This window comes from Leptopilina heterotoma, unplaced genomic scaffold (assembly GCF_015476425.1).
Source record: "Leptopilina heterotoma isolate Lh14 unplaced genomic scaffold, ASM1547642v1 Lhet_316, whole genome shotgun sequence".
Lineage (NCBI taxonomy): Eukaryota > Metazoa > Arthropoda > Insecta > Hymenoptera > Figitidae > Leptopilina > Leptopilina heterotoma.
Window position 1 is genome coordinate 499,308 of NW_025111016.1, and position 24,641 is coordinate 523,948.

Below are 24,641 nucleotides of genomic sequence, written 5' to 3' on the forward strand. Positions count from 1 at the left end.
TAATATTGACGGATAATATTAGGGGAGGATGGGACAAGGATAGTTAGGTAAGACCTTTTAGGATCTAGCGGCCAAACTTGAATATGTATCTGCAAACGAAAAGTATTTTTGGAAAGCCTGGTTATTTAGCTATAATTTTGCTATATATTATTTTACTGTAGACTTAAATCCCCACAAGATGCGAATGAAAAAGTAAACAAAAATTTTAAACTATCCTTGCCCCAGCACCGGGCCAAGCTCTAACTATCCTTGACCCGTGGGAGAAAAAGGAGCCCATATTTCAATTTTTTCTAATTTTTTGTGACACGACGTAAATTTAATTGAAAATAAATACGATATTCGTGTTCAGCAGGAAATTCCACTCCGGAAAACACTTACGTAAATAAATGTTCGGAAGCACTAATAAAGAAAACAATATGATAAAACGTGCCAAAGATTCCGTTGACATTTTTCAAAAACAGGTGTTTTTTAAAAATAAACTCCTAACTTCGTAAATGGTGTCAGATTGACTTCCAATTTTTACTATCATTTTTTGGTGTTAAGACGCAAAACTATCATGAATGACGCGCTAATTTGAACAAACCGTTTAAGCAATACAGCCACAAACTATCCTTGCCCCATCCTCCCCTACTATAATGTTATACTGTAATATTACGTGCTACATGAGTTTTGATAAAGCGAATTACAGATTTTATTTATTTAGATAAGTTACTGAATTCAAATATAAACATAAGTAACGAGATCCTAAAGTTGGTGATCGACACTTCACCCCAGATTTTGCTTCGATGCTTCAATCTTTGCCTTGAGAGAGGAGAGTTCTTCCGCGACTGGAAGCGACAGAGGTTGGTCCTCCTGAGGAAAGGTAAAAAACCTCTAGATAAAGTCTCATCATACAGGCCTATATGCCTGCTAGATACGATGGGTAAACTTCTAGAGGATATGGTTCTGCAGAGAATGCAAAGCCACTTGACCGAAGAGAATCGTCTATCCGATCACCAATTTGGTTTCCGTAAAGGCAAGTCCACAGTTGATGCCATCCAGGCAGTTGTGGACATAGCCAAAGCAGGAAAAAACAAATTGGGACCTGGAAAAAAGAAGAGCTTCTGCACGATGGTAGCAATTGACATACGCAACGCGTTTAATTCCGCAAGATGGAAAGACCTCATCGAGTCGATGAAAAAGAAAAACATGCCGCCCTACTTGTTGCGGATAATGGATAATTATCTTAGCGACAGGTGGGTTATATATGAGGGAGACACCTGCACTCTCAGGGAAGAGATGCAGCGTGGGGCTCCTCAAGGCTCGAGGGTGGGTCCATTTGTATGGAATGTATCTTATGATGATTTTCTGCGAATGGATCTGCCCAAAGGTGCGGTGATCGTCGGCTTTGCGGACGACGCGTTGTTCGTGTGCACTGCCGAAAGTGAGGAGGCTCTTGGGACATTGGTGAACGAATGTCTGCGACTAGCAAAAAGCTGGCTGGATACCAGAGGTCTTGAAATGACCCTGGAAAAGACCGAGGCTCTGCTGGCCACAGACAGACGTGGTTATGAGCTCCCACGAATCGTGATAGACGGATTCGAGGTCAAGTGGAGTAAGCAAATTAAATATCTTGGTGTGGAGTTAGATGGAAGGTTAAACTTCCACCACCACATGGCTACGGCGTCAAATAAGGCGATCGAATGTGCGGCTAATCTTTCACGGTTAATGCCAAATGTAGGCGGACCCCGTGAACAAAAAAGAAGACTGGTGGCGAGTGTCGCCCACGCTAAAATGCTCTATGCAGCACCAGCGTGGGCCCCATCCCTAAGGAGTAAAAGATGTGTGACCATCTGTGAAAAAATACTGTCGGCGCAGAGATCGATAACAACGCGTATCATCTCTGCATATAAGACGGTATCTACGAGTGCTGTGCAGGTCCTTGCAAGTGTCCCGCCAGCAGATCTTTTGGCGAGGGAAAGGGAAGAAATGTTTCTCTTTTCTAAAGAAAGCAGTTCCTCGGATGAAGAATTAGGACCAAGCAAGGGCCTGATACGCAAAGAAGCGAGGCACAGGCTCATAGAAAGATGGCAAGAAAGATGGGATGGTGAGGAAAAAGGTCGATGGACTTATCGCCTTATCCCGGCACTCGCCACCTGGATAAATAGGAAACACGGTCAGGTTTCCTATTATTTGACTCAGGCGCTCACAGGTCACAGGTGTTTTAACTCGTACCTGTGTCGCTTTAAATTACGCGAGGACGAGGTGCAAGAAGACTAGAGACAGGAGGTAAAACTTCGGTAGTGGGGGTATGGCAATGCTGAGTCGCTCAGCTGATGTATGGTCAGGCGTTTACTTTCAAAAAAAGTTTTCGCCGCAGTAGACCAGACGGACTTCTGCGCAATCTAACACACGTAAACACGGGAAAATATATTCTATACAAATACAATATGAAATATAAGTGTTTATATTTTCAAACATCTTTTAGTTATTAAAAAAACGTTTTAAAAACAAAAAATGTGTAAACTGTAGCATGAAGTGTATTAAAAGTTAACAAAAAGTAATAGTCATAGTGTTGTGTAGGTTTATCTTTCTTCTTGTTACAACTTTTCACACAGCACGTTTTCGGAATTTTTAACTATTTGAATAACACTTAATTTAATAATCACTCACATTATTTCTATATATCCGTTATGACACACATTGTCAATTGTGTCTCGATTGCACTGATTGCACTTTAAAGTTAACCTCAAATTAAAATCATATCATACACATATGTTAAACATATGGTATACAAGAATTTGAATGTGTGAGTGATGTGCAGAAGCACCGCGCCGGCGACTTTTCGAAACAAAAAACGCCTGGTTAATGAAAGGCTTTTGACTCATCCCCACTACCGAAGTTTCACCTCCTGTCTCTAGCCTTCTTGACGAGGTGTGTACATATTGCCAGTTCCCTGAGGACAACGCGGAGCACACCCTCTTCTCATGCAAGAAATGGGACTTGGAGAGGCGGGCCATGTTCGAAGGTGTAAACAGTCAAGTTACACCGGAGAACATGGTATCGCTGATGACCCAGTCAGAAGAGAATTGGCGGCAAATCGAGAACTTCATAATCTCGGTTATGTCGAGGAAAGATCTCGACGGCCGCAAAAAAGCGTAATTTAAACAGCTTTTAAATTTGTTTGTTCGTTTTTTATTAATTTATTTTGTGATTTATTTGTCATTCTACATTTTTTAATTTGTTTTGTTTTATCCTTTTTTGTACAGTTTTGTCTTTTCAACGTTATATACCTGTTTACATTTCTGTTCTTTTCTTTTTTATATCCGTTTGCGATTTTATCTTCGACTTTTAACACTTCTTAAATAATTTTGTTTTTTTATTATTGTTGTGCTGTAAATTTCGCTTAGACTATGAAATAGTTTTAATCATTTTTTTAACTACGGACGCAGGAAAACCGCAGAGAGAAGAAGAAGGTCGCATTAGCGACAGAGTTGGAGCGCCACCCTCGAAGGCTAAAGTCTTACGACAGTTCCGAGGGAGGGTAAAGGGCTCCAGACGAAGGGTTACGGGTTTTAGTGGGTCGGGCTGGTAGTAGGTCGCCAGTTTATTAAATTTATTATAACATTTATTTATTTATCTTTTTTTTTAATATTTCCTTTTGTTTCATTTTACCAACCCCACATAACCTTGAAGTGCGGAATCCAAGGTATCTGTAGGCAGATTTCCCAAAAGTCCCTAAGCAAAAAAAAAAAATAATAATAATAATAATAATAATAATAAACGACAGTAATCAATGCCATTTCGAAAAGTATAAGAAAAAGAACCACAATTTATTCTGACAATATATTTATTTAAAAGACGCGATTGTGCAAATATTCTTTTGTAAAATAATGAGAGGCTAAAGAGTAAGTACGGCTGAGGGCCCTCATGAAGAGTCAAATCCGGAAAAATCAACAAACTAGTCGAAAGTGATTGGCGGTTTTTATCAGAAGAGATGCTGCTAATCTTGAAACTCTTCAAGATAGGATCTCTAAGACTTTCAATTGAGTCCAGGGTTAGGTCCCGCCAAAAATCGATCATGCCTTGTGGCTCAAAAAAAGAGGTTCTCAACTGAGTGAACATTAAGGCGATACTCCGGAGACGACATCGACAGAGCTCTCAGTCTTTCGAAACACATTCTGGGGTATCTTGAACTGTCCATGTGAGAGATCCTTGAGATCCAGTTCAGAATGTATTTCAATACCTTGAGCTCAAGTCGAAGCGCTCCTGTCTCAAGTCTAACCGACCAACCAGGTGTGTTCATTGCCAAATATAGAAGTCTCTTTAAAAAAGAAGTTTGAACTTTTTCTATTAAATCGATATGGCAAATTCCCCAAACCTGGACCCCATAAAAAAGAACACTCACCGCCAATCCCTCGAAAAGCTTGGTGTATGATTTCCAGGATACCCTCCTCATAGAGAACGCAATGCGCAGGATACTACCTATGGCTGTATTTGCCGCACTGATTGCCCTAGCAGCAGCCTGGGAAAAAGAGCCTGAACCAACGAAAAGTATCCCTAAATATTTATAGCTTTTAACAACTTCAATAAGACTCAAACCAAATTTAAAAGAGGTGATTCTGTTCGCTTTGTGGTTACCACTTCTCGCAAAAACAACAATTTTCGTCTTCTGTGTGTTTACAGTCAGCTTATTCACTTCACAATAATCGTACAACGCTTCAAGTTTCCTTGAGACCTCCGTTGGGGTATCAGATAGAAACACAAGATCGTCTGCATATCCCACTCAACTCAACAAACTCATAAAACTCGTAGCCCAATTCGTCGATTCCGGGTGCCTTCCCACTTTTCCATCGAGACAAAGATATTATAATTTCGTCGGTAGTTATATCGCTATCTAAAGTCGAGTGAGTCACCCTGAGAGGGGGTCCCACAGTGGGATTAACAATCGGTGGGGGGAAACTCGCAACTAGAAAATCATGCCAAGCATTTAAACTGATATTCGAACCATTTGATGGAGATCCGCCTCTCACTGTCCTTACAGTTTGCCAGAAAAGAGTTTCTACAATTATTAAAGTTGTTAATTAACTTATTGTTATAATTCTTTTTCTTCGATATTAATAGATCACGAAGAACACGTTTATTTTCCAGAAAATTATTCTTAAAATTTTGCGCAAAGTTATTCTTTCTTGCTAAATCAAGAGCATTGGAAAGATGACGTTTGGCTTTCTTTCAAGACCAATTGAACCATGGTTTTCGTTTACCCCCAGTAGAACACGAATTTTCCCTCTCCATTCCCAGATCTCTTGCTACGTAACGCACAGTAGTAATCAACGTCGTATTCAAAGCATTCACGTTTCCCTCCAAGTTCGCCACCTCCCCCCTCCAAGTTATATGATTCATGAAAAGGTCCCTCTTATTCTTATCAAACCTCAATTTCTGACAACGTCGGGATTGTACAAGAGTAACCCCCTCTTTTTTCCAATAACTATAAAGAGATACAACAATCGGGAGATGGTCGGAGAGAGTGGGGAGATGGAGAACCTCAAGGTTACAACAGTGACAGGCCGGGTAATGAGCACCACATCAGATCAATTACACTATAACCCTGTGGGCCTACAAAGGTAAATTTCGCCGGTTTATCTCCTAGAGAACGACCGTTTAAAAGTAAAAAAGTTACTCGCCTCCATGTTCTCTATCAATGATCGCCAACCCTACAATTAAAATCTCCCCCCATTATGAATAAAAGATTTGGATAGCGTTCTGAGATGGAATTGACAGATCTGACTATTTCATCCATATAAGTATAAAAATTCATACTCGGCGAAAAGTAAGTCAAACCACAAATAAAATTATAATTAACAGATTTAAAATTAACAAATATAAAAAAGTGAGAGATTGATAAAATTTGCGCTTTATATAAATCAGCATTATATGCAAGCAAGAGACCACCCTTTGGTCTGCCCAGATGATTACTCTTCCGAGCCGGCGCCACGATAGAAACGAAGTTTGGTAAAAATTGAAATTTCAAACCTTGATTAGTCGACCATGTTTCGCTAACAGCAAAAATATACTCTTCCTTCATTTCCCTCACAATATCCGCAATATTATGAAATCCATGAATGTTCCAAAAAATAATCCTAGGTTGCAACTTATTGTGAGAGGATGACTGCTCACTCGAATTCAAACAATTTATCCCCGAACGAATACCTCTTCTCTGCTATTCTTTACCTTGGATCTCCAATCTCTTCCTAAGTCTCTGCTCTCTCGTACTAGCTGACTCATGAAACGAGGTATCATCAGATTTAAAGTACTTGTCAAGCAGATTATTATTTACCATAGATTTAGGCTCCAAATTAGAATTTATTTTCTTACGGCCAAGCCGAGCATTCTTCTTGCTTGTTTTATGTGATGCTGGGATTTGGAAAGGAGAATCAGGTCCTCCATCATCCATCTTATCTGGGGGTGGTAATTTCTTTTTTAACAAGGTGTCGATTTCATTCAAGGATACCAGACTATCATTGGCGAAAATCCTAGAACCTTTCATCTTGGCCTGGTATCCAGAGTCTCTGAGTTCGTAAACTTTAGACAGTAAAACTCGACGGGCTTCTCGATCTTCAATCGAGAGGTCATTAGCTATGGTTAAATTTAGATTTTTAAGGTCCTTAACCTTCAAGAAAACCATCCTGACCCATCTGGCGGCGATGAACTTAATCATTATTGGTCGTCTTCCCCTTATTTTTTTCCAACCAAAAAGCATCACCATAAGCTACATCAGGGATTTGTAGACCAACATTTGAAAAAATTCTCGAAATTCTGCCAAACAAGTTCTCGTTTATTTCCTCCGTATCCTCCAAATTAAACAAAATCAATTTTTTTCACGGTTGACTTTATCCGCATCTAGTAATCTTCTATCAGCCTCACTTGCCCTATTTTCCAGTCCACTCAGTTAGCGACTCAAGGAATCGACACTGTTGGTATTGGAACGAATTTCTGCGCGCATTTTAATATTTGAAAGTGTTAATTTCTCAATCGAAGAAAGTAGATTGTCCCATCTCTGTTCCTCAGAAAGAGAAGCAGCAGTTGACAAAGGCATTTTTGTTTATAACTGACGAAAACTAAACTTCACGATTCACTGAGTCACCAAGAAACAAATACAAGCAAGACAAAAGAAAGAACACTTAAATGGTTTTCATGTCAAAATTTCATTCAGAATTTCACTGCAAAATCCCACTAAAAACTGATTAAAGGATCTAACCAAGAACAAAACTGCATAACCAACAAAAATGCAGTCACAGTGACACTGAACAAGGCTTCAAAATGTTTAAATCGAGCGATGGTAGAAAAGTCACTTATCAAAACAATTTCCATTGAAAAACAAAACTTTCGCACAAGCAGGAGCTCTCAAATAAAAAAACCTTTTCATAAATATGGTAAAAGTGATTGAATCTTGGGTCAATCAATGTATTTTAAATACCCTACAAGATAGTTATAATATTTTAATAGTTAAACAAAAATTTTCAAACAAAAAGTTGAGAAAATATCATTTCCCACAATTTTTGGTTTTTAAAATACCAATAATTTCGAAATTTATTATTGAAGTAGGTTTAAAAATAGGTCAATCGAAGCATTTTTTAATGCTCTACAAGTTGCTAATGATAATTTTAAAGTTGCTTTTACATTTTTCAACAAAATTTTCAAAAAAATCTTATTTTCCAAAATTTTTGATTTTTAAAAGTTTAATATCTCCGGTTAATATGGACGAAGAATGTTCAAAGGATGCGTCTAAAAAAACTACAAAATTATGGAAAAACATTTATAGGTGTCCAAACATTTTTTTAAAGTTATGGGGAAAAAACCGTTTTTTTTTTGTAAAATTAAAAATCCAAAAAAAAATTAGTTAAACTTTATTAATCTATCTCAATGTATTCTCATTTTATGTCCACAGGTGAGATTTACAATTTAAAAAAAAATTCAACCCGAAAGCTCTTCCTGATTTCGAGATATTTATGAAAATGTGATGTTTACACACACACACACATCGGATTGACATTTTTAAAAAATGTCATTTTTGAACTCCTGAGGTCAAATAACATAAAGAACTCGAAAAATTTTGGTATTACAATACTTCCTTTATGAGGAAGTAATTATTTCAATAAATGTTATAAATAATTTTATACAAAGCTAGAATTGCACATTTTAATATATAAAACTTTGGAGTATAGTATTATAATCTTAATGACTACGATCGCTGCGCATGACAGTAGTGAGGTCATCACACACACAGGTCTATAGTAGTAATGGTACGGATTACTACTTTTCCGAGTAAAAAGTTCGCTCTGCAATAGTAAAAGTTGTTTCTTGCAGAAGTAATCTTTATTTTCCGAGTACTAATTATTAAAATTTCTACGAGTAATATTTACAACATATGGAATGTAAAAAGTAATACAAAATTTAATAAAATTTACAATGACGATGTAAAAATTAAGGCTGGAGTCCCATGGTAGCGTTTTGCGTTGCGTTTTGTAACTAGGCCATGAGTGTGAGAGATATACAGATATATGAGGCATTATTCCTGAACTGCCCCAAAAATAAAAAAAAGTTCTTGGATTTCCTTTATACTTTGGAAATATGTTACCCTAGTAGGTACAAGTTACTACACCAATTTACAGGTCCAACCCCCCACCCCAATCAAAAGGGTGGGGGGTTGAAATTTCAGCTTCAACTCGAACATGCATTCTTTAAACATTTGTAGTTTCTAGTTAAATTATTCAATTAAAAAAAGTAAGTAGTGTTTTAGAAAGGTTTTTTTGTGTACTTTTAAAATATTTTATTTATATAATAAAAAAAAAATTTTTTTTGCAAAAATTTTTTAAAATAAATAGTTATTTGCAATTTTGTGCAAGTTTGGTAGTTTTTATTTTCTTTTTAATAATCTCAAATGAAAGCTTGGGAATTCCCCTAAAAGAAGATATAAGTCTGAAAATGGGCCGAAACAATTTGCCAAAGATATAGTGTAATAAGTAAAATTTGTCCGTCCGCTCGCGCACTCCAGCGCGATGAACAGTGGGATTTTTTTTCAACTTACTATTGAAAATTGTCTAGAAACTACAAATTTTATCGGATGTTGATGTTCTTGATTTAAAATTACTAAGAGATCCATCAAAGTCGATTTTTGAATTTTTAATTGTTTATTTTTTTCTTGTTACTCAAAAATTTGACAAATTACAATATTTTTAGAAAAAATCATGTTAGTTTTTTTATTTTTCCATTACACATCATCGAAATCAATTTAAATTAGTCTAGTATGACCACCGGACAATTAATAAAGCATAATACAATTTATTTAAATTGTTGCAAACAATGTTAATTAACAAATAGATTACTTCGGACCTTCTTCATAAAAAAAATTGGTTTTTTTGCAGACAAGTTTAAATTTATGTCTAATTTAGTAAAAAACTATTTTACAGTTAAAAATTATCATTAATATTAACAATTATATAAACAATAATCAACTTCCTTTTGTATTTGTAAACATTTTCGTCATTTTTCAAACTTTAAATATTTATATCATATGTACATTCTTTCAAAAACTTAAAAAATTTATTTGCTTAAACAATTACATTTGTTATAAACAAATTTTTCATTTTTAAACAAATAATTAGCTTTTTTTATCAAACAAAATTTTTCCCTTTTTTATATTTACTATCATAAAAAAGAACTCCTTAATGAAATGGGAATACTATAAATTATTCATTTAATTTTAATAAACATTATAAGTTAACAAATATTTAACTTCGTTCTTTTTTCACAGAAAAAATATATTTATTTATATGCATTTAAATGTAAACTGTTTTAACTGAATAATGGTTTACTTCATTAAAAATATAAATATTTCTTAACTTATAATGTTCGTTAGAATTAAATGAATAATTTATAGTATTCCCATTTCATTAAGGAGTTCTTTTTTATGATAGTAAATATAAAAAAAAGGAAAAAATTTTGTTTGATGCAAAAAGGTACTTATTTGTTTAAAAATGAAAAGTTTGTTTATAACAAATGTAATTGCTTAAGCTAATAAAGTTTTTATGTTTTTGAAAGAATGTACATATGATATAAATATTTAAAGTTTGAGAAATGACGAAAATGTTTACAAATACAAAAGGAAGTTGATTATTGTTTATATAATTGTTAATATTAATGATAATTTCTAACTGTAAAATAGTTTTTTACTAAATTAGACATAAATTTAAACTTGTCTGCAAAAAAACCAATTTTTTCTATGAAGAAGGTCCGAAGTAATCTATTTGTTAATTAACATTGTTTGCAACAATTTAAATAAATTGTATTATGCTTTATTAATTGTCCGGTGGTCATACTAGACTAATTTAAATTGATTTCGATCATGTGAAATGGAAAAATAAAAAAACTAACATGATTTTTTCTAAAAATATTGTAATTTGTCAAATTTTTGAATAACAAGAAAAAAATAAACAATTAAAAATTCAAAAATCGACTTTGATGGATCTTTTAGTAATTTTAAATCAAGAACATCAACATCCGATAAAATTTGTAGTTTCTAGACAATTTTCAATAGTAAGTTGAAAAAAAATCCCACTGTTCATCGCGCTGGAGTGCGCGAGCGGACGGACAAATTTTACTTATTACACTATATCTTTGGCAAATTGTTTCGGCCCATTTTCAGACTTATATCTTCTTTTAGGGGAATTCCCAAGCTTTCATTTGAGATTATTAAAAAGAAAATAAAAACTACCGAACTTGCACAAAATTGCAAATAACTATTTATTTTAAAAAATTTTTGCAAAAAAAATTTTTTTTTTATTATATAAATAAAATATTTTAAAAGTACACAAAAAAACCTTTCTAAAACACTACTTACTTTTTTTAATTGAATAATTTAAGTAGAAACTACAAATGTTTAAAGAATGCATGTTCGAGTTGAAGCTGAAATTTCAACCCCCCACCCTTTTGATTGGGGTGGGGGGTTGGACCTGTAAATTGGTGTAGTAACTTGTACCTACTAGAGTAACATATTTCCAAAGTATAAAGGAAATCCAAGAACTTTTTTTTATTTTTGGGGCAGTTCAGGAATAATGCCTCATATGTTTGCTCTATTTGCACTCATTGCCTAGTTACAAAACGCAACGCAAAACGCTACCATGGGACTCCAGCCTAAAATTCTTAAAGCAATTTTTAAAAGTGACTAATGTAATAATTACTATTAGCAATTTTTACTACCAGAAATAGTAGGGGAGACTAGGGTAAACCCGCTCACTTTTTTTCAGATCGGTAAAAATCTAAGAAATTATTCTCTAAATCCAAGTTAATTTATATCATTTGAAAGCTTATGATTTCTACTGAAAAAATAAAAGGTCATATTTGCGAACTAGGAGAGAAAGAAATTTAATTTTTTCGAAAAAATGTCAAAAAATGACCCTGTTCCCATACTGAACTTCTACATATCGTCACCTATTGGGCTAAAATTCAGTATAAATTTTCATTTTCAATTGTAGATTAGGGGAAAATTTTATCGAACCTAATTGGATGTCATATTTGCGAAGTAGAAAGAAATGAAATTAATTTTTTTTCTAAAAAAATTTTTAAAATGAATATTTTCTACCCTTAACTTCTACATTTTGGGATATGGTGAGCTAAAATTTAGTACACATTTGTATTTTTACCTGTAGAGTACAGAAAAATATAGCGGATCGGATTGGAGGTCATGCTGGCGGACTAGAAATGAATGAAACTTATATTTTAAAAAGAAAATTCCCAAAAATCACCCTGTCCCCCTTTAACTTCTACATGTCGGGACCTATTGGGCTGAATTTTGGAACATACATATGTTGTATTACATTTAGATTACAGAATATTCATATAACTTACATTATAGAATAATATCTATATTTTTCTTGTAATCTTATTGTGAGAATATGTATATGAATTTCATCTCAATAGGTTTATACATATATGTAGTATTTAAAAGGAGGGATATTGTTATTTAATCGATTTCTTTCTTTCCTAATTTGTATTTATTTCTTTTAATCAATCATATTTCTTCCCCATATATTTTGTTATAAAATAGGAGTTTAATTTTGGTGTACGGAACCCTCGATTTTAGTGCGAGTGTAACTCGCACTTGTCCGATTTTTTCATATTAGGTTAATACATGAGATTTTGAAAGGACGAAGTTAGGTTTTCTTGGTTAATCATTTTGAACCAACTTCAGTTTTAAAAATATTACATGTATTAACCGAATAAAAATATTGAAAAGTTGACCAAAAAAAATCATTTTCCAGTGTGTGTAACTAGTGCTCAATTAATTATTGCACAATTTTCGTAATTTTTCATTTTTCTGGAAGGAAGTTATTTACATTTCAAAAAAGTGAAAATAAGCAAAGTGCCAATTTTAATTGCTTATTTTTTCACATTTATGAAGAAAAAAATCTGACAAGTGCGAGTCATACTCGCACTAAAATCAAGGGTTCCGTACACCAAAATTAAACTCCTTTTTTATAAAAAAAATATATGGGGAAGAAATATGATTGATTAAAAGAAATAAATACAAATTAGGAAAGAAAGAAATCGATTAAATAACAATATCCCTCCTTTTAAATACTACATATATGTATAAACCTATTGAGATGAAATTCATATACATTCGCTATATTTCCCCATAAAATCTATGCTTAAAAATGAAAATGTGTACCAAATTTTAGCCCAATGGGTGACGATAAGTAAAAGTTCAGTATGGGAACAGGGTCACTTTTTGACAATTTTTCGAAAAAATTAAATTTCATTCCTTTCTAATTCGTAAATATGACTACCAATCAGGTTCGCTAAAATTTTCCACAAATCTAGAATTGAAAATGAAAATGTGTACCGAATTTTAGCCCAAAAGGTGACGATATGTACAAGTTCAGTATGGCAACAGGGACACTTTTTGCCATTTTTTCGAAAACATTAAATTTCTTTCTCTCCTTGTTCGCAAATATGATCTCCAATCAAGTTCGCTAAAATTTTCCCAAAATCTACAATTAAAAATGAAAATGTGTACCAAATTTTAGCCCAATGGATGACGATATGTAGAAGTTCAGTATGGGGACAGGGTCACTTTTTGACATTTTTTCGAAAAACTTGTATGTGTATTGAATTTCAACTTTCCAAGTCCTTATATCCAGAAGTTAAGGGGGAAAAGGGTCAATTTTTGAAATTTTTTTGAAAAAATTTGATTTATTTCCTTTTTTTTCGCAAATATGACAGCCAATCGGGTTTGCTATATTTTTCCTGTAATCTACACTTACAATTGAGTATGTGTACCCAATTTTAGCTCACTAGGTCATGATATGTAGAAGTTAAGGTGGGGAGACAGGGTCGTTTGTCGTAAATTTTTCTAAAAAATACAATTTCATTTAGTGCTAACTAGCACTAAATGAAATTGTATTAACCATGACTTTCAATCGGGTTCGCTATATTTTTCCTGTAATCTAGACGTGAAAATACATATCTGTACCGAATTTCAGCTCACCAGGTTGAGATATGTGGAAGTTAAGGGGGGGGGCAGCCTATTCTGAGTGTCTGGGACGGACACACGAGTGTTTAAAGCATGATGGATTTCGATATTTGTATTGTTATAAATTTATTTATATCACATTTATTATTATTAATTTTTATTAGAAAAAGTAAAATAGCAAAACTTATCAGATTTTAAAAAATATTTGTGGAAAGATTTTTAAAAGCGAAATCATAAAAAAAATTATCCTATATAAAAATAAAAGTAATTTAAGAAACAGTAACAATTACCATATTTTAAGCTTATTCTTATTAATTAATTAATTTTTAATTTACTCACTTATGTAGTTATTGATTTATTATAAATAAATAAACAAGTAAGTAAAATAAATACATAACTAAATAAGAAAGTAAATTAAATTAATTAATATCTTAATAATAATATAAATTACACTGGAAACTCCGAAGAGCGAAATAAATAGGGGTGAGGCACGGTAATCAGACGGAGGGAGAAAAATGGGCGGATTCAGAAACTGAAATCCACAAGCAGGAGCGTATAGTTAAAGTGGTCCGTGATGTTCGCGCCATGTGTGCGTCACGCTTTGAAAAAATTGAAAAGGACAAAAATACGCATACGACCCTACGTGTTTATAGATTCTAACCTCTCCCGGCCGTTCAAGGACTAACTCCCAAGAGCGGTGTAAGACTCTACACGGAGAGAAGTTTGAACCTGAAATCACGGTGTGATTAGAGTCTTAGACGATGATTGGAAACTCATCATAGTTTTCGACAAGATGTAGCGCTCTCTGACGGTGACTGTCACCGCCACTTGCGATTCGTGAATGGAAAAACTCAGTCGGTAGAAAGCCTGTACCGCTTCGGTTGTTAGACGGACGAATGCCAGTACAACGCCGGTTGCGAGGTGGTATAAATTCTGATCCGGCGATCGGACTAAATCATGTACCGTGCCTGTACCGACGACAGTAGAAAAACTGTACCGAAAGTCGGATCCGTCTTTGTACCGTGCAAGCAGACATTTAACATCCGAATCGGTACAGACTGCCTGCACTGGCATTCACTAATTCAAACGGATTGAAATGAATTAAGATTTTTGGTAGAAAGCGGGATTCATTCAAGCTTTTTGTATATTCGATTAAATTCGATTCAATTTGCCTGAAGTTGTGCAAACGAATTCGCATTCGTAAGAAATGACCAAGGCATGCATTGAATTCGTGCTGACGAATTGAAAAAAATTAAAGGCCCCAAAACTTGTCCATTGAATTAGTAAGAATAGAAGGTTTGGAAGTTCAATACAGTTTGACGAATTCAGGAAAATTGCAACATAGCTCCAATTCGTATTTGTCACAAAGCGGGATTCACTGAAACTCTTTGTGAATTCTTTTTAATTTATTTCAATTAGTTTTTGTTTGCTGGGATAGAAGTTAAGGGGAAGGAATGGTCACTTTTTTTGCATTTTTGGCCAAAAATTCGTCTTATTTCCTTGACAACGCTATGACCATCACCTCCAATCACATTCGCTATATTTTTCCTGTAATCTACGAATGAAAATACAAATCTGGACCAAATTTAAGCTCTTTAGGTCAAATAGTTTAGCCGTTATGGGAAAGCACGAATTTGGCTACGCACGCAAGAGTCTTACCGTCGGCACACCTACGGTGTACGGAACCCTAACAATTATAGTATTTTGCAGGAATGATTTTAAAGGTATTTTAAAGGATCACTAAACAAAAAGAATTTTTTAAATATTTTTAATATTTATTGAAAATTATATGAGCCCTTAAAAACTGTCTCTTTTTCATCTATGAGAAAATATTAAAGATAACACATTATTCACTATCAAAATGTAAGAAAATTATTGGAATATATTAAGATTGATTTAATTTATTATTATAAATTGATAGAAACAATTAACAATAAGAAATATTAAATAAAAAATGATTTTAAAGTTCACCTGTCAAATATCTTTATTTTGCAAATTTCATCCACTAAATGTGAAAAAGAGAAATTATTAAATTGAATGGAATCTTAGCAAATATTAAATACCTGTGATTAACTTTTAGTTTTTATTAGCACTTTTTTCTTATACCTAGGTATGAAAGAACAAGTAATTAATAGAGTCATTCCATTATATTTCGACTAAAATCGTTGCCTACTAATTTTTAAAAATTATAATATTTTGCAGAAATGATTTTAAAGGTATTAGGATCACTGAACAAAAAGAATTTTTAAAATATTTTTCATATTTATTGTAAAATAAGCATCTAAAGTATAGGAAGTCGTAAAAACTGTCCCTTTATCATCTATTAGAAATTATTATAAAAAACACATAATTTTACTATGAAAACTTAAAAAAATATAATTTACTAAGAATGACTTAGTTTATTATTATAAATTGATAGAAACAATTATTAATAAGAAATATTAAATGAAAAATGATTTTAAAGTTCACCTGGCAAATAATCTAATTTTGCAAATTTCATTCACTAATTGTAAGAAAGAGAAATCATTACATTGAATAAAACCTTATCAAATATTAAAGTACTAAATAAACTTTAAGTTAATTAACTTTTATTAACTTTTAGTTTTACTTATAACTTTCTTCCTTTTTTCTTCATAAATGTGAAAGAACAAGCAATTAAAATTGGCACTTGGCTTATTTTCACGATTTTCATGTTTTCCAGAAAAATCAAAAATTACGAAAATTAGACAATAATTAATTGATCACTAAATATACACACTGGAAAAAGATTTTCTTTGGTCCCAAAGCTATTTTCCGAATTAATGAACTTTAAACTTTTTACTATTTTTATCAGGTTAATACATGTGTTTTTTAAAGGACGAAGTTAGGTCTTATTGTTGTCTTGTTGTTTGTTTGTTTTTTTGTTTTTTGTTTTTATGTATTAACCTGATAAAAATAGTGATAAGTTTAGAATTAATTATTTCGACTCTAATCACACCGTGATTTCAGGTTCAAACTTCTCTCCGTGTAGAGTCTTACACCGCTCTTGGGAGTTAGTCCTTGAACGGCCGGGAGAGGTTAGAATCTATAAACACGTAGGGTCGTATGCGTATTTTTGTCCTTTTCAATTTTTTCAAAGCGTGACGCACACATGGCGCGAACATCACGGACCACTTTAACTATACGCTCCTGCTTGTAGATTTTAGTTTCTGAATCCGCCCATTTTTCTCCCTCCGTCTGATTACCGTGCCTCACCCCTATTTATTTCGCTCTTCGGAGTTTCCAGTGTAATTTATATTATTATTAAGATATTAATTAATTTAATTTACTTCCTTAATTAGGTATGTATTTATTTTACTTACTTGTTTATTTATTTATAATAAATCAATAACTAAATAAGTAAGTAAATTAAAAATTAATTAATTAATAAGAATAAGCTTAAAATATGGTAATTGTTACTGTTTCTTAAATTACTTTTATTTTTATATAGGATAATTTTTTTTATAATTTCGATTTTAAAAATCTTTCCACAAATATTTTTTAAAATCTGATAAGTTTTCCTATTTTATTTTTTCTAATAAAAATTAATAATAATAAATGTGATATAAATAAATTTATAACAAAAGAAATATCGAAATCCATCATGCTTTAAACCATTTTTGTGTTAATAATTTTTAAAGAGTCAAAAGTACCGGGAACGGATTTGGATTTGTACAGACTACTGCGGGTCCGGCTCGGTACAAGTTTCAAAGCGTCAAGCACCCGGCGTTTTACTGACATTCGTCCGTCTAGCAACCAGTGCGGACCAAATTATATTCTCTATTGAAAACTAAAATAAAAGAAATGTTTAATTAACTGTGCAAGGTGCATGTTAATTAATATTTATTATTTACTACAAATTAATTAAATTCATCTTTTTTTCTTGTTTAAAAAAGTTATAAAGTATAAATTATATGCAATAAGTTATAAATGTTTATTTTGCTTAATTTTGTATTTATTTCGTATAGTTATAAAGTAAAGTATTCAACTAATTATTCCTACACTGTAAGAAATTCTTATTGAAATTTCATACGACCCACGATGTACATAAAGTTACAACAGACCATCGTATGAATTTTACATTTTGATTATAAAATTACCGTCTGCCATGAAATTTCAACAGAAAACCATATACTGAACATAACCTTAAAATATATTTTATTCACTTTTTTTTCTTGCACGTTTATAATATTTATATAAATATTTTTTTAAATAATTATTAGAATGTGTTTAAGTTATAAAAATGAATACTTTTTTTATAATATAATTAATGATATATACGTTTAAAATAGAATAATATATTTTTCCGAAATAAAATTTTTAAGCGTAATAAAATTAAACAAATATGTAGAACTTTCAATACTCCCGGTAAATTTACACATCCTACCATGTGAAATTTAACCAGGTTTTTATTGAAAATTCACACGTTGCTCGATTGTAACTTTATGTACAGCGTTGCTCCTGTGAAAATTAAACATTTCTGGTAAAATTAATGAAAGTTGGTAAATTTAAATGGACTATCTAATTAAAATTCTTTTAATCTAGTGATATTCATACGACATTCGAATGAAAATTTTACACATTCACATGAAAATTCAGAAAGGATTTTTTACAGTGTAAATATAAAATACGATCGACTTGGTAACTAAGTATCACTTCGTGATAATTAAATACAAATATACACGGAGAGAAATCTGTTGCTATTATTGCTTGCAGAATCTTTACAAATTTTATTAGTCACTGCTGAATAGAATTTTAGCTTGAGGTTATAATAATTTATATACGAAATCATCTATTTAATGTAATAGAGAGTTCGATGCAATATACACAAAAAGCAGCTGCTAATTTTGCACGAAATCTTTATTATAAATATAAAGAGAACGTGCTATAAAAGTATTAGATTCTTCTTATAAGAATCGCTCGAACTCCGACTGATTTTCAGGCGGACTTTATACAACACAATCCTACCTGCGTATACGCACATATAACTCACACACACATATATTTCTCTGGATGGTTTCGAGGAACGGAACGCGTACAAAGCGGTGACGTTTGCAATAACATAACCTAACAATTTTCACATGTTGCTTATATATTCAAACACGAATAAAAATGCAATAATTTTTAAATAATATACTTACTATTAAATAAATATAATATTTTTATAACAGCAACAAGTATTAAATACTACATATAATATATAATAATGTTTTACAGGACAAAGAAATATCAAATATATATATAGAGAGAGAGAGAGAGAGAGAAATATATGTGTGTGTGAGTTATATGTGCGTATACGCAGGTAAGATTGTGTTGTATAAAGTCCGCCTGAAAATCAGTCGGAGTTCGAGCGATTCTTATAAGAAGAATCTAATACTTTTATAGCACGTTCTCTTTGTATTTATAATAAAGATTTCGTGCAAAATTAGCTACTGTCTCTTATGCTTATTGCATTGAAAGTATTTTTACAATAAGTATATGAATCGATGCTAAAAATATAAGAGAAACGTTAAGCAATTTAAGTAATGTGCTCTTTCGAGTAATATTAGCAGCAGATTTCTCTCCGTGTAATGTTTATAATAAAATATCAACAAAACACAAATACCTATGTTAAAAGTAATAATAAAACAAACATAGTTTATCTATTCGTTATAATCTCGGTTTAAAAGAGTTGAAATGAAGTAAAATACAATATATTTCTTAGTTATTGCAGTTTATTATATTTCACACATTTATAAATTTATATAGAAAAAGGTAATGAACCTTAATTAAAAGAATGAGACTTCAGATACTAATGTATTGTGAAACTTAAGGAGTGGTGTGTCCAGGTTGATGAACCAGGATCACACCACTGTCAACGACCAAGGTGCAATAAACTAAAGAATGATTTCAACACTGTAATGTCGATTAATAAAATAGATTGACACAGGGTAATCTGGGCATTTGCCCGTGGGTCTTCGCGATAGTAAGTCGTGGGGCAGCTTTGCCGTAATTCTGAGTATCAAGAAGTTCTCAACAATTATTATTGAAAATTGTTAATGAAGTTTAAAGTGAAGAATAAAAAAAGCGCTAAGTGAGAAATCGTATTAGGATAAGTTGATTTAAAATAAATATTAGTGAAGTACGAATAAATCGATTAATGAAAAATGATACATTGACGAGAACGAATTCTAAGAAGTTTAAAGGAATAATGTCAAATAACGAATAGGTGAGTTAATTGTTTACATACACTCAAATAATATTTCACACACACACACAAAAATTATACATTTGAAAAGATTTTTTTTTTTTTTTTGCTTAAGGACTTTTGGGAAATCTGCCTACAGATACCTTGGATTCCGCACTCCAAGGTTATGTGGGGTTGGTATGATAAAAAAAAACAAAAAGAAATATAAAAAAAGAAAAATAAATAAATGTTATAATAAATTTAACAAACTGGCTTAGGTCGAAAAAATCAATTTGAGTTTTTTATGGTAATCGACAGATTTTATGTTGCTTTTTCAAATGCAAAAGTCAGAAGTTAAAAATATCAATTACTTTCGACAATATATCGTTTTAAAGATGGGTATGTCAAGCGTAGTTAACTTCAATCGTCGACTGTCCACGACAAAACACGGCTTAGGTCGAAAAAATCAATTTGAGTTTTTTATGGTAATCAACAGATTTTATGTTGCTTTTTCAAATGCAAAAGTCAGAAGTTAAAAATATCAATTACTTTCGACAATATATCGTTTTAAAGATGGGTATGTCAAGCGTAGTTAACTTCAATCGTAGTACTTCAATCGCTCGCCCTGTGAAATTCACGTTTGGGAGCTAAGCCTTGTTTTCTCGTAGACAGTCACATATGTATTGGGGATTTAAGGAAAAGAACAATATATTATAATTATTTCTTATTATGTTAACTTCATTTAACACGTCATTCAAATTTCATGAATTCCACTAATAATAAAAGTAGAGATTCTCACCTCACTACTTAAACAATAAGTAGGAAGGAGGGGATCCACTACCAAACTTTAAAGGTTATAAGTTTTCTTGTGTAATATTTTACCTTTAATTTTATTAATAATTAATTAAATTATTATTCATAATTTTAATATATTACAATAAATAATATTAAAATAAAGATAAATATTAAAAACATTGAAGATTAAATAAGAATATAATAAAACTTTAAATTTATTTGTATAATATAAATAAAATGTTATAATAATAAAAATTATTATTCACTTTATATATAAGTTGTTGTTTCCTAGCGGTATTGTATATTGGCGTTGTTATGCTCCCATCCGCAAGCGAGCGAATAGCGTAGTGGTTAGCGTATTAGACTTCGGTGCATAGATTAGGATAGACTTGGGTTTCGTATCCTCCTGCGAACGTTTAGAATTTTAATGTGTAAAAAAAGTGTTAAATGTGTAAAAAATGCTTCAAATAATCTATAAATAAATATTAATTAACATGCACCTTGCATAGTTAATTAAACATTTTTTTTTATTTTATAATAGAGAATATAATTTGGTCTACGCCGCTTGCTAGGCGGACGAATGCCGGTACAACGCCGGTCCCGCTGGACTGAGTTGTCTTTCGGCTTTAAAACTGCTAAAATGTGGAATAAATTTGTTATTAATAATATTTTTTTATCTGCACTAAAAATAAATGTTTACACAATTCTAGGCTTCCAAGTCAATAATTATTAATAGTTAACATTGAAAAAATATATTTTCTAATCTTCCCGACTTAATAACATATTACAATGTAGAATAATTTCTTAAAATTAGACTAATTTTGAAGATAGATAAATTTTTAACAATTTTTTCCAATAATTTCTTTAAAAAATTAAAAACATAATACCTCTGATATCCCCAACTGTTGTGTAGTTGAAGAGCAGTGGTGCACTTCTGGACTATCGGGGCTTCTACCACAACCACCTCCATAATCTGGTAAATCCATTTTCTTTCAAAATGTCTATATCAAATAAAGCAAAAACATTTGTTCATAAAGTTTTCAGTAATTATTTGCAATATTAATTTAATTTTGTCATTTTAAAGCTAGGATTTTATGAAACAATTCAAAAATTTTATTTAATTACATGTAGAATTTTTATAAATCAGAGGAGAATTAATTTTTATAAATTAATAACATTTATTTACTTATTTATGTAAGATTCTATAAAAGTCTAACCTTTTTAAAGTTAAAGCAAAAGAATAATTCATGACTTTTGTTTTAAAGTTTTATGTTAATTTTAGATGTTCAAGAAATATAAAGGAAAAACAAATTAACAAGTCTCTGATAACAAAATAATTGATCCAATTGACACCAGAGATGGTGAATCAAAAGACATTTATTAAAGAGTGGAATCTGTGCAGTATTTAATATTATTGGTTACATTAAAATTACTCTGAATTCCATAATGGATGAACAAAATGCGACCAAAAGAAGAGAAAAATAATTTGAGCGATTAAAAACTAAGTCAAAGCTATACCTAAAAAATGATAAGCATATTGGCCATCTCTCCGCACACTCTGTTTTTAAAAATTGTAAATTTTAAGAATGTTTCTATGAAAATATTTTATTTTTTATCATTTTTAAGTTAAGTGTTCAATGTTTAATTACACGGAGAGAGATTCTGTTTTAATATTTCGTATTATTATATTAGTATTTAGTAAAACCGATTGCAATTTGGGGAAATCATGTACATTTATGAATTAATATTACCATTTTTAAGAAAGTTTATAATCAAATTATTACTTTGTATTATTCTGAAGTAATAGAAATTGAAATAGTCAATAAGAAGTTGTAATATTATAAGTAAGAAAGTATGCAATAGTAAAAAGTATTACCAGATGATTATACTAAATACTATCGAAGAATTACATAAGTTGTTAATTTAGTTACGAATAGTATTATCGACTATAATAAAAATTATGACCAGCCTAGTAGCAGGCCATAGCAGGCTATGGGCTGACGTCAGGCTGACGTAGAGCGGTTACGAAGCTGTCCGAGATTAGCCGAATATTTCAGTCGAGCAGTTCCGAAATTATCCGAGTCAAACCTCGTGGCAACATGTGCAGGTTGTGTTTACCCCAAAATATTTTAATTTGATGTGTCAAAATGTGTCGGAATTGGGTGAACAATTTTATTTTGTTCATTCAATAATTTTAATCGACAATGAAGATTTCCTAATTGTAGTAAAAGGCATAGTCCATTGTCTTTTAAATGAGCATTTGAGAGCATTCAAAATTTACACGGAAAAAAATTAATCTCTAAATTAGAGATTTAATATGAGATTTAGGCATAAACTATCACTGGAATCGGATGTGTGATTTGAACAGATCTCTAAAACTGAAATTTAGAGTTATATCTAATCCGCATATATTATCAGTGTGAAGAATCCGTATTTTTATGCCTGAAAATGATATTAGAAATCTCAAATTTTATGATTTATCACAATTTAGAGTGAGAATTATTCAAAGAATGTATATTTTTCTTTTAGTATGAACTTATAAACAAATCCATTGACAATCATAAAAAATTGGACATTTTTTGAAGATAATATGAATTTTTTATTATTTCATTTCTTTATTTGAATCAAATTATCTCAACATCACACAATATAAACATTCTTTTTCTATTTCTTAATAAAAAAACATGGTTTGGTACAACTTTCAATATAGGTTAGGTTTTCAAGTGTCAAACGAAAGTTTAACCTGAAAATACTAATAAATAAAAATATGTCCCACCCGTGATAACGCGAAAAACATTCGTAAAATATGGAAAGTGAAAACTGGGAATGAAACTGCATTTAAAATATAAAATTAATACTTAAATAATTAAAATGGTTTAAATATTCTTTGACAATGATGAACTTAAAACGCAATGTAATTCGCATCAGATAAGTTGTGAAATTAACAAATCTCTAAATCAGAGATGTGAATTTAACATACTTACATTCCATTGGATTTCAAATTAATATTATTTCAAGTTTAGATATTAATTTTTTTCCGTGTACGAAAATGAATTAGGACATTGGAAGGTATTTAAAAAAAATGATTTAAGATATGCTGCATTTTCTTATGCCAATAAATTAAATGATGGGTTTTTTTATATAACGAAAAATTGGATATAATTTCAATAGAAATCATTTTCCAGAAACAAACAATTTTAAAAACAGTATTATGATAAACATTTCTGAATAAAATTTTGACCCAGCACACAAAAGTATGTATTTATAATGTAAAATAAATTAAGAACTTTTTTAAACAAAATATGGAGAAAATATCACTTTCTCACAAGTTCAGAAAATTTCTCGAGTTTAGTATATAAGGAAGTTGAGAACTGTATCTCCCAATGTACAGCGTGCGTGCGTTATTGCGTTTATTTGTATTTAAGTTAACTTTATATGTATGCGTTTATAGGTTTTAACATAGATCTCCGAAATTGTATATAGTTTGTGTTTATATAGTATGATGTATAGTATGATGCTTGCGTTAGCTCATTGGTGTGTGTGCGAAATACTTTCGAAACGATAATTCTATCCTCCTCCTTCCTACGTCTTTTTATTTCCTGTCCTTTTCGACTCACTCATAATTTTTAGTATTGACTATATTAAAGATTGAAATATGTATTTTATTCTAAAATTTAAAAGAACTATTTCAATTTTTCTTATTCTTTCGATACTTTCACGGACTGCGATTTTAATATAGTCATTTTTAAAAATTATAATTCTTTTATTAAATTGTATTACAATTTTATTAATTTTTGTAAAATATATCAAGGGCTGCCTACTAATATGCACAATATTAATTTTTAATATAAAACACGATTTCCCTAAATTGAAAAAGAATATATTAAATTCTATTGCCAATTTTAACAAATATTAATACAAAATCTCTCTCCGTGTACAAATAAAAGTTTAGACAAAAATCGCTTATTTATATTTTTTACAATACATTAAAAAAACTAGAGAATCAACAGAAAATGATGTGAATATGAATAACCTCCCGAAGTTTCAAAAGGCTTTATACGATTGTTTATAAATAAAAAAAATGTTTAAAGTTAACAAGTGTTCTTATGTGAATATGCATTTTTATTAGAAATTTGACGTGCACTTCCC

At 31.2% G+C, this 24,641-nt stretch overlaps 1 protein-coding gene across 3 annotated transcripts in view; it reads right to left on the bottom strand.

Annotated features, from left to right (window-relative positions):
- Positions 1 to 24,641, bottom strand: part of LOC122504785 (steroid hormone receptor ERR2) — a 183,911-nt gene that overhangs the window by 112,069 nt on the left and 47,201 nt on the right. For 2 of the 3 annotated variants that reach the window (XM_043616029.1, XM_043616030.1), the window contains exon 3: positions 21,380 to 21,493. The exons of the other annotated variant lie outside the window; for it this stretch is intronic. In XM_043616029.1, the coding sequence (XP_043471964.1) occupies positions 21,380 to 21,478 (99 nt within the window). In that variant the 5' untranslated portion in view covers positions 21,479 to 21,493. The remainder of the gene's footprint in view (positions 1 to 21,379; positions 21,494 to 24,641) is intronic. 3 annotated transcript variants of the gene reach the window in all.